A 15,164-nucleotide genomic window follows, 5' to 3' on the forward strand; every position below is an offset into this window, starting at 1 on the left:
CAAAGTGGATTGGGGAGTCAGAACAAAAGTTTTATTCACCCAGCTATGAAGTGCATACAAGTTTGGCATTATATGAGACAATAAATTCTATTTCTTATTCATTGTCAAAAAATAAATTGACATTCCAAACATAACTATCCACACATAATAATCTCATCTTTCACATTTGCAATATCTTATCGGCATTGCTTATGTGTATTATAATTTGTGCATTTTGCACAATTCTCAAACCTGAAAGAGGTTAAAATATTAAACATTCACATTATTTTGGGTGCTCAGAGAGCTGGTAAATTGATAAGGGGATCCACTATAAATAAAGATTGTGAACTATTACTTTTAGGTAAACAACACTCAGTAGAGGAATGATTGGAGGGTAGATGATGTTTTCCGTAATATTGATTCTGGGTAATCCAAGATGGAGGACGGGAAAGATTTCTGGCTGTAACATGCTCCTTCTTTGTTAAGCTGTTTTAAGTGTTGGAGGTGATTTCCTTGAATTCCAGGAACATCAATTAATGTTTTATGTGCTTTTGCATTGTTTTGGAACTTTGCAGAAAAAAAAGTCAGAACAACAGCAGTTTTAAAAGGGAGAAGAACAGACAAAGGAAGCACATGGTGAGGTCAGTGCAGGAGAGAGAGAGAAAGAAACCCACATTGCTAACTGACAGAGTTTGCAGTTACTGCCTTTGTTGAATTCATGTATTGCTGGACTGCGGAGTGCGTCTGGGAAAATTAAAAAAAACAGTGAAATTCACAACTGATCTTGGAGGAACTTGTTTGGGAAAGGTCACAACACAGAAGCAGATAAGTGGATTTTAAGCGTGGCCTTAAAATAAGTCTGCAGTAGTGAGCAGAGTGGGTTCTTTCTTGATTATATGTTTTATTGAGCTATGTCTCTTGATTAAACTTAAGTTATAAGCCATAAGTATAAATTTAACCTGGAGCAGTGTTTTGTAGAGGAATAAGACAGTCCTATTGTCTGGGTCTGTAGATTGAAAGAAGCAAAAATGGCCCTTAGTAGAGTGATATGCTCTTCTTGTCAGGTGTGGGAGTTTAGGGAGAGTTTATGGGTTACTGAGGATTATATCTGCAATAAATGCCATTGGTTATGAATCCTATCAGATCAAATATATCAGTTGGAGAGGCAGTTAGAGGCAATGAGGAATTTACAAGAGCAAGGGGATGTGATGGACAGCAGTTATAGGAAGGGGGAAAGTCTCAGATACGGTCACATAGATGGATTAACTCCAGGAAAGGTAAGAGAGGTAGGCAAGTAGTGCAGGAGTCTTCTGTGGCTATCCCCATTTCAAACAAATATGCTGTTTTGGAAAATGTAGGGGGTGATGGACACTCGGGTACGTAGAATGAACAGCCAAGTTTCTGGTATTGAGACTGGCTCTAATGTAATGAGAGGTACGTCAGGTTCCAAGCGATCAATTGTGTTAGAGGACTCTCTAATCCGAGGCACAGACAGACATTTCTGCGGATAGCAGCAAAAAATCAGAATGGTGTGTTGCTTCCCTGGTGCCAGGATCAAGGATGTCTCAGAGAGTGCAGAATGTTCTCAAGGGGGAGAGGGACCAGCGGGATGTCATTGTACACACTGGAACCAATGACATTGGAAGGGAAAAGGTTGAGATTCTGAAGGGAGATTACAGACAATTAGGCAGGAATTTAAAAAGGAGGTCCTCGAGAGTAGGAATATCTGGATTACTTCTGGTGCTGCGAGCTAGTGAGGGCAGGAATAGGAGGATAGAGCAGATGAATGCATGGCTGAGGAGCTGGTGTATGGGAGAAGGATTCACATTTTTGGATCATTGGAAGCTGTTTTGGGGTAGAAGTGACCTGCACAAGAAGGACGGATTGCACCTAAATTTGAAGGGGGTCAATATACTCACAGGGATATTTGCTCGGGAGGATTTAAACTAGTAAGATGGGGGAATGGGACTCAGGGACTGGTACAGTTGAGAACAAGGGCAAGTCAAACAGTCAGGGACAAAGCAGAGAACAGGTAGGACTGATAAATTAAACTGCATTTATTTCAATGCAAGAGCCATAACAGGGAAGGCAGATAAACTCAGGGCATGGTTAGGAACATGGGGCTGGGATACCATAGCAATTACAGAAACATGGCTCAGGGATGGACAGTACTGGCAGCTTAATGTTCCAGGATTCAAATGCTACAGGAAGGACAGAAAGGGAGGCAAGAGAGGAGGGTATGTGGCGATTTTGATAAGGGATAGAATTACAGCTGTACTTAGGGAGGATATTCCTGGAAATACATCCAGGGGAGATATTTGGGTGGAACTGAGAAATAAGAAAGGAATGATCTCATTATTGGGATTGTATTATAAACCCCCTAAGAGTCAGAGGGAAATTGAGAAACAAATTTGTAAGGAGATCTCAGTTATCTGTAAGAATAATAGGGTGATTATGGTAGGGGATTTTAACATTCCAAACATAGACTGGGACTGCAATAGTGTTAAGGGTTCAGATGGAGAAGAATTTGTTAAGTGTATACAAGAAAGTTTTCTGATTCAGTATGTGGATGTACCTACGAGAGAAGGTGCAAAACTTGACCTACTCTTGGGAAATAAGGCAGGGCACATGACTGAGGTGTCAGTGGGGGAGCATTTTGGGGCCAGTGACCATAATTCTATTAGTTTTAAAATAGTGATAGAAAAGGATAGATCAGATCTAAAAGTTGAAGTTCTAAATTGGAGGAAGGCCAATTTTGACGGTATTAGGCAAGAACTTTCAAAAGCTGATTGGGCGCAGATGTTCGCAGGTAAAGGAATGTCTGGAAAATGGGAAGCCTTCAGAAATGAGATAATGAGAGTCCAGAGACAGTATATTCCTGTTAGGGTGAAAGGAAAGGCCGCTAGGTGTAGAGAATGCTGGATGACTAAAGAAATTGAGGGTTTGGTTAAGAAAAAGAAGGAAGCATATCAGGTATAAACAGGATAGGTCAAGTGAATTCTTACCGTATAAAAGCAGTAAAAGTATACTTAAGAAAGAAATCAGAAGGGCAAAAAGGGGACATGAGATAGCTTTGGCAAAGAGAGTTAAGGAGAATCCAAAGAGTTTTTACAAATACATTAAAGACAAAAGGGTAACTAGGGAGAGAATAGGGCCCCTCAAAGATCAGCAAGGCAGACTTTTTGTGGAGCTACAGGAATGGGGCAGATATTAAACGAGTATTTTGCATCATTATTTACTGTGGAAAAGGACATGGAAGATATAGAATGTAGGGAAATAGATAGTGACATCTTGAAAAATGTCCAATTACAGTGGAGGAAGCGCTGGATGTCTGGAAATGCATAAAAGTGGATAAATCCCTAGGACCTGATCAGGTGTATCCTAGAACTCTGTGGGAAGCTAGAGAAGTGATTGCTGGGCCTCTTACTGAGATATTTGTATCATCAATAGTCACAGGTGAGGTGCCGGAAGACCTGCGGTTGGCTAACGTGGTGTCACTGTTTAAGAAGGATGGTAAGGACAAGCCAGGGAACTATAGACCAGTGAGCCTGACGTCAGTGGAGGGCAAGTTGTTGGAGGGAATCCTGAGGGACAGGATGTACGTGTATTTGGAAAGGCAAGGACTGATTACGGATAGTCAACATGGCTTTATGCGTGGGAAATCATGTCTCACAAACTTGATTGAGTTTTTTGAAGAAGTAACAAAAAGGATTGATGAGGGCAGAGTAGTAGATGTGATCTATATGGACTTCAGTAAGGCGTTTGACAAGGTTCCCCATGGGAGACTGGTGAGCAAGGCTAGATCTCACAGAATACAGGGAGAACTCACTATTTGGATATAGAACTGGATCAAATGTAGAAGACAGAGGATGGTGGTGGAGGGTTGTTTTTCAGACCGGAGGCCTGTGACCAGTGGAGTGCCACAAGGATCTGGGTCCACGACTATCATCATTTATATAAATGATTTGGATGTGAGCATAAGAGTTATAATTAGTAAGTTTGCTGATGACACCAAAATTGGAGGTGTAGTGGACAGCGAAGAAGGTTACCTCGGATTACAACAGGATCTTGATCAAATGGGTCAACGGGCTGAGAAGTGGCAGATGGAGTTTAATTTAGATAAATGTGAGGTGCTGCATTTTGGGAAAGCAAATCTTAGCAGGACGTATACATTTAATGCTAAGGTCCTTGGGAGTGTTGCTGAACAAAGAGACCTTGGAGTGCAAGTAGATAAGATAGTGAAGAAAGCATTTGGTATGCTTTCCTTTCTTGGTCAGAGTATTGAGTACAGGAGTTGGGAGGTCACTTTGCAGCTGTACAGGACTTAGGTTTGGCCACTGTTGGAATATTGCGTGCAATTCTGGTCTCCTTCCTATCGGAAAGATGGTGTGAAACTTGAAAGGGTTCAGAAAAGATTTACAAGGATGTTGCCAGGGTTGGAGGATTTGGCTATAGGGAGAGGCATTTTTCCCTGGAATGTCAGAGGCTGAGGGATGACCTTATAGAGGTTTATAAAATCATGAGGGGCATGGATAGAATAAATAGACAAAGTCTTTTCCCTGGGGTTGTGGAGTCCAGAACTAGAGGGCATAGGTTTAGAGTGAGAGGGGAAAGATATAAAAGAGACCGAAGGGGCAACTTTTTCACTCAGAGGGTGCTACATGTATGGAATGAGCTACCAGAGGAAGTGGTGGAGGCTGGTACAATTGCAACATTTAAGAGGCATTTGGATGGGTATATGAATAGGAAGGGTTTGGAGGGATATAGACCGGGTGCTGGCAGGTGAGACGAGATCAGGTTGGGATATCTGGTCGGCATGGACGGGTTGGACTGAAGGGTCTGTTTCTGTGCTGTACATCTCTATGACTTTATGACTCTATGAGACAAACAACTAAACCACACTGCTTCTATGGTCAACCCAGGCAGCCAACACATTGGAGCTGAATTTCCAAAGTGGGGATTCTGTAACTTCAGCAGAAAAGCAACATGAACCTTTACAAATAGATCAAGCTACATTTATGACATTTCTTCTGGGGTTTCTACAACTTGTCTAATAATCTGATGGTGGATGAATGGAAGGTTCCCATCCCCAACATACTGGGGTGGAGTGAGGGTGAATAAAAATTAGCCAATGTTTTCTGTCCTGGTGATTATTGCTCTTACATGTTGACAAGGGTGAAGATTGACTTTGAATCTTCTGTAAATCACCACAGTTGACGGGCTTGCCGATATTAGTTACACACACGCTTGCTTAAGTACCTCAGGAAAAGTTAGCATCTTCAGGAGCCAAGGTTCCAAAATTGGAAGCTAGCAATTTATATTGATTAAAATATAACAATGTATAATGCTGTTTATAATATAATCTCAGTATTTAGAAATTTTCTCCCAATCACCAATTCAACATACAAAATTGGATTGCCAGAAAAAAAAACAATGGGTGCAAGACAGTGGAATCATTCATTATCTGTTTTAGATGTTACGAACAACGTATTTCTGCATGGGTGGTGTCGGATAAACTAAATGGCAGCTTCATCTGAATTTTTGCTATGAAGCTGTCCAAAGATTTTCAACTGCATGCATACAGAAAAATATAAAGAGCAAAGTCATACTTTAGTGAAAACAAAATATAAGGGTATCAATATTATAAAATGGATGAAGTTTGAAACGAGAGGGTGGCAGTTTAAAGAAGTAGTTCACCCTAAGAGACAGCAAGAGAATATTGTTAGCAATTATAGTTAAAGGGAAAAAAATAAGCAACATAAGAAGGTCCAAATGAGTTATGCAAGGGAGAAGAATGATCAGGCAAGATATTGAAGACACGACTATGACAACATGCATATAGCCCTGTCCTTACATTCAAACAGCCCTCTGAGATTGAGCTGTCTCTATTGGCACACTGACAATACCATAAAACAAAACCTCAACAACTCCAATAGGAAAAAAGAAAGGAACTTTTATCTCAATAACACTAAACGTATAAACTTTGTTGCCCTAAGCACCAACATATGACATCAAGAATCAGAGATCTGATCCTTACTTTGCTCCCATGAAGTCTGGTCCACTCACAAAGTCAATATTCTGGCTGTGGGGAGCAAATGACGATTTTATTTGGACTGTGCACTGCTCCTTGGAAGTGGTTAATCGCTCCAAAGTTATGATGAGAACCATGAGATGAATCTGAGTGCGATGGGCAAATATCTGCTGGATCATCCTGAAATGCTGTGTCTCTATGATATAGCTAAACACACCTAGGGAAAGGAAAGCAGCAATCATTATGCAACTAGTGAGAGGAATTTTAGAAACTTGCGTCCTGGAAAAGCAACCACCATATAGGTTATTTTAGCTGTAAGAAACGTAGGCAGAGAAACAGTTAACATGTATTTTTTTACAAAAAACAGCCTAGAGAAACAAAGAGAAAATACAGGGATAGGTAAACGAAGAGATTGTTAATGATAAGGGAAGAGGGGGGGTGGAGAGAAAGAGACAGACAGAGACAGAGATTATAGGTAAGTGGGATGCTAATGAAAAGTGTAATTGTTTGAAAACCAGTTGGCTGTGCTGGGAACAGATCATGGAGGACAAGACTAGGGGTACACAGGTAGGGAATGAACAATGGAGAGAGCATTCACGTTCTGAAATTGTTAAACTCAATGCTAAATCCTGAAGGCTCGATGGTGCCCAGGCAAAGATGAGACATTGTTCCTTCAGTTTGCCTTGAGTCTCATGTGATCCCTGCTGTAGACATAAGATGAAAATGTTGGCATGATTGTGTCTCGGTCTTATGTTATGCTGCAGCAGGACAGTACATTTTTAAAAGGGAGATGATTTAGCTACATTTAAGATATATTCCTGACAGGGGGAAAGGCAGAACAACCTATTTCTGCTCCATGGATGCTGCCTGACCTGCTGTGCTTTTCCAGCCCCATCTAATCTAGACCAAGGCCTAAATTGTCCATCTATTGTTTGTAAAAAAAAAGTTACAGATCTAACTGTAATTTGTTAATCTCAAACAAACTAGCTGGTGCGTAATTCAGATTTTAAAATGTCACACTCAAGTCTGGGCTAAAACATTGTTTTATCTGCAAAAGAAACTTTATTCTATATCTTACTATTTTGCACTTAATCTTGGATGGTGTATTCGGAGTCAAAATGGCAAGTATCTGTTTCTGCAGGACATATATTTCACACTTGATAAATAGAAACATTGACACAAAAGCAATGATATTAGTGTTAGGCGCTAGCTATCTGCAAATAAAACCTGCATGAGACAGACAGTCTTTGAAAAAGCATTTGTAAATTTTAAAAATTATAAGGAAATAGATTTCTTTTACCTATCCTTGTGTTCAAGGTGTAGGTTTCTTTAAAAGTTCTCTCATCGGGTATGGTCAGTCTGGCATTAACAGTAGATGGTACATCTGCCCGACAGCTGTCACCATTTGCACCATTATATATCCCATTAATATGCATTACATCACCATACACTCTCGTGCCAAGGTATCCATTGGCAACTGTTGCCATAAAACGAAGGTCAGAAGGCAATGTGTCACTGGAAAATACTGCAGGGTCATCTTCATAATCTGACATATTGCATGTGGCATCTAAATGAGAAGAAAACATTTCTGAAATTTAAATCTAATAACTTATTCCTCTTATTCTCCCATCCCCAATCTCCATAATAATATGCACTTTTGCAGGCACAGAGTGAAGGGACTGAACAGGTATTTAACATGAGATGGTGCGACATACTGATGATCTGCCATTAGCATGCTATTAAACTCACGCTAGTTCTCATAACACAAGGATAAGACATGAGTCACATAGTACTGCAAAATTAAATGAACTTCTATTACAGCTCTGGGTTTTACACAGGTAGGTTACAATCACAGGTACATTACAATCATAGGTACTTGCATGTCTGGACTGAAGCCAAATAATTTGGATGTACTGTAGTTTGCTTCACTTAGCATGTCATGCTGCAAGAGGCCAAGCTCAGTAAGATGGAGACTTGAAACTGTATACTATTATCCAATGATACAGTGATGAATTCTTGAACACATACCTTAAAAGGGATATCACACATCTGCTGTGAGACATAGCACGAAAGAATTGACACTTTTTTGAATACAAAATCACTGTAAAAATGTTTTTTTCTCATGTCGCCATTATTTCTTTTGCCTACTATCTTAAAACTGTGCCCTCTGGTTCTCAATCCTTCCAGTATTGGGAACAGTATCGCATCTACTCTGTCCACATCCCTCAAGATTTTGAATAATTCTCATCTAATTTCCTGTCAATTTCCTCTTCTCCAAGGAGAACAGTCCCAGTTTCTCCAAACTTTTCACTTCAAGAATTTAAAATTGACGAGGAGCATGTTTCATTTTTTGTTTGTTATTAAATAACCATGCCGGGGTGAGTTACACCCAAGTTAACCGAGGGAAGTGAGAGGAGAAATTGCAGAAACACTGACCAGAACGTTCCAATTTTTCTTAGACTCAGGGATGATGCCAGCAAATTCAAGAATTGCAAATATTTTACAATCTTATTCAAAAAAGGTTGTGAAGATAAAACCAGCAACTCCAAGCCAGTCAATCTAAATTCGTGGAGGGCAAGTTTTTTAAAAAATGATCATTTGGGGAAAAATTAATGGTCAATAAGGAAAATGCAGGTTTTTGAAGGCAAGCCAGGATGGACTTAAGGTCAAACCAAGACTAACTAACTTGCTTGAGTTTTTTCAAATAACAGAGAGGATTGTTGAGGGTAGTGTTGTTGATGTGGTGTATATGAATTCCAGAACGCATCTGATAAAGTGCCATGCAGCAGTTTTGTAAATAAAGTTAGAAGTAAAAGGTACAATAGCAATATTGATATAAATAGGCTGAGTGACAGGAAAGAAAGAGTGGTGAATGATTTTTTAGAATGGAGTTTGTAGTAGAGTTTTCCAGGTATTGGTGTTGGAATCCCAGCTCTTTCTCATTATATGTTAATGTGCTAGATCTTGGTGCCTAGGTCACATGTGGATCGCTTAAATTTCTAAGTACTGAAACTCATGAGAAAAGTAGTGTCAAAAGGGCATGAACATGTGGCAGATTAAATTTATTGCAGAGAAGTGTAAGGTGATTAATTTTTGTAGGAAGAACATGGTGATAATAACATGGAACAAAAGATACAATTCTAAAGGAGGTGCAAGAAAGGGACTAGGTGTATTTTATAAATTATTGGCAGGACTCATTGACAGCACACTTAATAAAGCATGAGGAGTCCTGGCTTTATCAATAAAGGCAAGGACGTTATGTCAAACTAGTATCAAACACTAGTGTGGCCTCAACTGAAGTATTGAGTCCAGTTCTGGACTTCAGGAAGGATGAGAAGATGGTAGAGAGTGTGTAGACAAGATCCACAAGAATGTTCCAGAGATGAGGAACTTAAGTTAGTTGCTGGGTATATCTTCACAGCCTTTTTTGAATAGGGTTATAAAATATGCAATTCTTGAGTTCACTAGCAACATCCCTGACTCTAAGACAGATTGGAAAATTATGATCAGTGCCTCTGCAACTTCTCCTCTTACTTCCCTCAATGGCTCTGAATACATCTCATATGTGCTTGGTTTCTTATCAACTTAAAAAACAACAAAAAAAAGCCTCCGCATCAATTTTAATGCCTGAGAAAGTGTTTTAACTACCTTTCCTTTCACCAGGACCTGGATGACCTCATCTTCCTTGGTTAACACAGATGCAAAGTATTTGTTTAATACTTCAGCCATGCCTTTTACCTCAATATAAATCCCCTTTTTGATTTCTAATTAGTCCCGCTCCTCCTTTTACTTATATTTCTCTAGAAGACTTTGGGATTTGCTTTTATGTTGGTCACCTGTCTATTCTTGTACTTAGTCTTTGCTTCTCTTATTTTAAATCCCCTGAAACTTCTTTCTTCAGATTGGTTCTCATTTAGATTATCCACCTAATCTGCCACAAGTGCACCTTTTCTGTTTCAGTTTAATCCCTATCTTTTTCATCATCCAGAGTGCTATGTCTTTGCTAATAGTCTGTTGTTCAGTTGCAGTTTAGCTGCCAGTCTTTGATCCCTATTTGTTTGGATTAGAGTTAAAAACCACACAACACCAGATTATAGTCTAATATGTTTATTTGGAAGCACTAGCTTTCAGAGCACTGCTCCTTCATCAGGTGGTTATCATTTGGATTAGATCCATTCTCACTTAGTTGAAATAGGTTTTTCCCAGTGAGTTATTCTCGTTTTAGTTTGCATCTTTTCCATTGAAGACCCTAAACTTTATGATATAATTATCACCAACTGCTGCTTCACTTCATCCCCCTCGAACTACCTCGTCCCATAAACCAGATTTTGCCACCTTTCACTGGACTGAAGCATCCCAACTTTTGTCTAATCTTGGGGTGGCCGCGTGGGGGCATGAGGTAGAAAAGAAAATTCAATTCTCCATTTTTTCCCTCTTTGGAATTTTCACCTCTCCTGTTAAAGCTGTTTGTCAATTATTTTAGGTGAGAAATGCTACAAGATCGAAATTATTGTTTTGCAGAAACTTATCCCCGCTTGACATGTGGCTCATTAAATTGCCCAGGTTGAGGGGTAAACTGGAAGTTATCAGTCTCTGCCTGACTATAACCTAAATTGATCAGATTTACTTTGCGGAAGCCCCGACTCCTTTTCTCGTTATTTATTTTGCAGATCTGGCTTTCAATATACCATTGAAGTTCAAATCCAACCAAAGTTCCGACCTTAAAGCCTCAAGAAACCTCCCCTAGCCCGCTGCTCGTTGTCAAAAACAAAAGATTACACTTACTCCAATCAGGAAATAAAGGTTCCCAGCTTCAGACTTCGCTCGGACAACGAAAGCTTCTAAAGTGTAAACATTTGCGAGAATAGTAGAGACTGCTCGCGCAAAGCGCCCCGTCTCATTCTAACGGGACAAAGCTCAGAGTTTGTTACATAGGATTAATCAAACGGTTACTTGCAGTTCTCAGCTATTTCCTGCAATCAAGTTTGGTTTGAGCCATTACTGCATTCTCAAATGAACCCGCAAATGCAAACTCTGGCCACTCACCGAGAGTCCCAGAGCAATCTCCTAACTTTCCTGGGCCTGCTGCAACCGGTCAGGGCCTCGCCTTCCAATCGGTGCCCAAGGGGAAAATCAACAAGCAGCACAAACCCTCCCTTTTGTACACGGAAATCACCTCAGTACTAAAACACGATGTGGGTGGGGTCACAAAGCGGGCAGCAGATTGCTTTGCTGTGAATATTTGAAAACAGTTTAAAACTTTCTAATAACGAAAGTAATTCCAATGGATTTGTGTTTAATTTTAATAACATGCCCCGAGCCATGTAACGAAGCAAGTGTTTGGAATAGTTTCTTCAGGAACGGTTCAGCATATAGAGTGACATGAAGTTAGGGGCTGGGCGAGGAGACGTAGAATTCTTCGCACATGCCATCCTGTTTCAGCAGCTCGAGTCCAACTTGAATGGCTATTTTGACATAGGGTCATGGACCGAACAAAGCTGTCAACATCTCCAAACTGCGCTAAGATCTAACTGAGACTTTCTTGTGTCGGACTTTGGCTCAAACTACCAACTTACTTTCTTCTATGTGTGAGCCTGTTCTTTAAATGAAGCAATAGGAGAAGATATTCGGTCTCACACTTTTAGTTTATTTTAGCAGTAAGCATACAGAGCTCTGGGTAAATCCCACTGCCTTCTGTCCCTGATCCAGTCTTTTTATATAATAAACAACGGTCTCACACTTTTAGTTTATTTTAGCAGTAAGTGGATAAAGCATACAGAGCTCTGGGTAAATCCCACTGCCTTCTGTCCCTGATCCAGTCTTTTTATATAATAAACAACGTCATGCAATCACTGAGGTGGGATTATCTTCTGATTGGCTGTTGATCTGACTCCATTCTCCACCTCCTTGCGTTCCCGGATGTCGAACCCACGTGACCTTGTTTTGCCCGCGAAACAGAGGATCACGTGACCTTGTTTTGCCCACGAAACGGAGGACCACGTGACCTTGTTTTGCCCGCGAAACGGAGGACCACGTGACCTCCTTGCACGCCTCCGGCGTGTGAAACAGAGCATCACATGACCTCCCTGCACGCCTCTGGCACGTGAAACAGAGCATCATGTGACCTCCCTGCACGCCTCCGGCACGTGAAACAGCATCACGTGACCCTGTTTTGCAACGGAGCAGAGCACCACGTGACCTTGTTCTACGCGCGCGCATAATGGAGCATCCCCAAAGGCTTCCGAATGCCGAGTATATTTACAGTCGCAGCCAGCCGTATATTTACAAGTAAGCCATATATTTACACTTGCCAAGACATAATAGCAGTAATAGGTATTTCAGCCCATTGAGTCAGATCCACAATTCAATGAGATTATGGCTGATTTAGTGAGTTTGAGAAGATTTGTAGCTCAGGTTGAGGTTTTGGATGTAGGTTTGCTCACTGAGCTGCAAGGTTCATTTCCAGATGTTTCGTTACCCTAATCAGTAACATTTTCAGTGGGCCTCAAGCAAAGCAATGTTGAAAATTCCTGCTTTCTACTATATGTTTGGGTTTGTTTGGGTTGGTGATGTCATTGCCTGTGGTGAAGTCACTTCCTGTTCCTTTTCTCAGGGGGTGGTGGATGGGGTATAACTCGATGTTTTTGTTGATCGAGTTCCAGTTGGAATGCCACGTTTATAGGAATTCTCGTGCATGTCTTTGTTTGGCATGTCCTAGGATGGATGTGTTGTCCCAGTCAAAGTGGTGTCCTTCCTCATCCATACATAAGGATACTAGTGAGACAGGGTCATGTCTTTTTGTGGCTAGTTGGTGTTTATGTATTCTGGTGGCTAGTTTTCTGCCTGTTTGTCCAATCATGGTAGCCCACAAACCTACCAACACACTAAAACAGCAGCTACTGAACTTGAAAGACCCTATTCAGACAACGAGCAAAACTAATGTCATTTACAAAATACTGTGCAAGGACTGTAACAAACACTGCATTGGACAAACATGCAGAAAACTAGCCATCAGGATACATGAACACCAACTAGCCACAAAAAGACATGACCCTCTCTCACTAGTATCCTCACATACAGATGAGGAAGGACCCCATTTCGACAACACATCCATCCTAGGACAAGCCAAACAAAGACACGCACAAGAATTCCTATAAGCATGGAAATGCAACCAGAACTCTATCAACAAACACATCGAGTTAGACCCCATCTACCACCTCCTGGGAAAAAAGTACAGGAAATGACTTCACCACAGGAAATAACATCACCACAGGAAATTACATCACCAACCCAAAGAAACCGAAACATATAAATAGAAAGCAGGAATTTTCAGCATTGCTTTGCCTGAGGCCCACTGAAGATGTTACCAAATGTCTGGAAATAAACCTTCCAGCTCAGTGAGCAAACCTACATCCATGGCTGATTTGACGTCGCATCTTAAACTTCACTTTCATGTCTTTTCCCCTTGACCATAATTCTGTAATTGATTAAAAATTTGTTTATCTCAGCCTTGAATATTCTGAATGACCCTATCTCAATCTATTTTTGAGGTCGCCCCTTCACTTTTTCGTTCAAGTAGGCATTGCCCTTGAAAAGAAGGGCACTGCTTGTCACTGGCCACTCGGGTGTTTTCTTTTCTTGGTAGTGGAACACCAATAAAGTTTTCTGCACTCCATGTTTCTTCACTGTGACCCTGCACCTACACGCACAGGACATGGGTACTGGGGAGAAATAAGCATCACTGTTGTTTGGCAGTCGTGTGGGGGATTTAAAAAAAGGCATAACCAAGAGATTTGAATCTCAAAACAATATATATACGTTGGTGGTAAAGAATTTCACAGACTCACAACCCTCTGGGAGAAGAAATTCCCCCTTACCTCTGTCTTAAATGTGTGATTCCCCCTATTCTCAGATTATGCCCTCTGGTCTTAAGACTCTCTCACAACAGGGAACAGCTTTCCCACATCTACCCTGTCAGGTCCTTGAAGAATCTTCAGTTTCAAAAGATCACCTCCCATTCTTCTATCTTCCAATGAGTATAGGGCAAATCTTCTCAACCTCTCCTCATAAGACAGTCCTTTCCCATCTGGTATCTTTTCTAGACTGCCTCTCATCCAATATATGTTTCCTTAGAGAAGCGACCCAAAATTGTTTACAGTATTCCAGCTGTGGTCTGACTAGTTTTAGCAAAAGCTCCCTAATGTTTTTTACTCCATTCCCTTTGAATTAAAGGCCAATGTTCCAAATTTTTTCCCTATTACCTGCTGAATCTGAATGCTTACTTTCTGTAATTCATGGATGAGGACTCTGAAATCCTTCTATTCTGAAGCCTACTGTAGTCTTTTTCTATTAAAATAATATTCAGCTCTCTTATTATTCCTCCCAAAGTGCATGACTCACATTTCCCCACATATTCCAGCTGCCAAATTTGTGCCCACTCACTTAACCTGTCTACATCCCTCACCAGTCTTGTGTCATCTCTCCCACTTGCCATTCCACTTTTATTTTTGTGCAGAACCTACTTAAAGTAAATGAAAGGCTAAAAGATCAGCATGATGTACAATGGGATCCTCAGATCTATGGCTTTACCCACTGAGTCTTTGGGGAATTTAACTGACATTAAATATATTACCCTCGACTATTTCCCGGTTTATTTTGATAATACTTGAGTGACGAGATCTTTGTGGTTTAGTGGATAGTGCCCCTTTACCCTGAGCCAGAAAGTCTGTGTTCAAGCCCATGAACATTCAATAGTGGACTGAACACATTGATAGTCACTAAAATAAAAGCAAAATATTCAAGATGTTGGAAACCTCACAAAAAAAAATCGAAGTATTAGATAAACAACAGGTCTTACATCATCTGTGGAGAATGAAACAGAGTTAATGTTTTGAGTCAAAAATGACTCTTCAAAATGAGAATGCAATAAGTTCAGAGGGAGAACAGGTTAGAGTGAATGAGGGGAGTGGAGAAATTAAGGTGGCCAATGTTATGTCAACAGTTTACAATTAAAAGAACTAGAACAGGTAAGAGTTCAAAAGTGAAGTGAAAATATTGGAGATTGATGAAATGGACCTCATGTCTCAGGGAGGAGCCCTGCCCAGAAAAAAAATGAACACAAATGCAAGAAAGAAATGTTCAACATCACACTGAA

The 15,164-nt window shown here is 40.5% G+C and overlaps 1 protein-coding gene across 9 annotated transcripts in view; it reads right to left on the bottom strand.

The window, feature by feature from the left end:
• pgghg (protein-glucosylgalactosylhydroxylysine glucosidase) overlaps positions 1–11,636 on the bottom strand; it is a 39,448-nt gene extending 27,812 nt beyond the window's left edge. For 3 of the 9 annotated variants that reach the window (XM_043706057.1, XM_043706059.1, XM_043706060.1), the window contains exons 1-4: positions 10,796–11,636; positions 7,891–8,038; positions 7,311–7,577; positions 6,017–6,227 (exon numbers count right to left, since the gene is read on the bottom strand). In XM_043706057.1, coding sequence (XP_043561992.1) covers positions 6,017–6,227; positions 7,311–7,563 — 464 coding nt within the window. In that variant the 5' untranslated portion in view covers positions 7,564–7,577; positions 7,891–8,038; positions 10,796–11,636. Of the gene's footprint in view, positions 1–6,016; positions 6,228–7,310; positions 7,578–7,886; positions 8,039–10,795 lie in introns of all 9 variants that reach the window. The other 6 variants (XM_043706058.1, XM_043706052.1, XM_043706053.1 and 3 more) reach the window with 5 other exon arrangements.
• Positions 11,637–15,164: the final 3,528 nt, after the last annotated feature.

The sequence above is a fragment of the Chiloscyllium plagiosum genome, chromosome 16 (genome assembly GCF_004010195.1).
Source record: "Chiloscyllium plagiosum isolate BGI_BamShark_2017 chromosome 16, ASM401019v2, whole genome shotgun sequence".
Taxonomy (NCBI): domain Eukaryota; kingdom Metazoa; phylum Chordata; class Chondrichthyes; order Orectolobiformes; family Hemiscylliidae; genus Chiloscyllium; species Chiloscyllium plagiosum.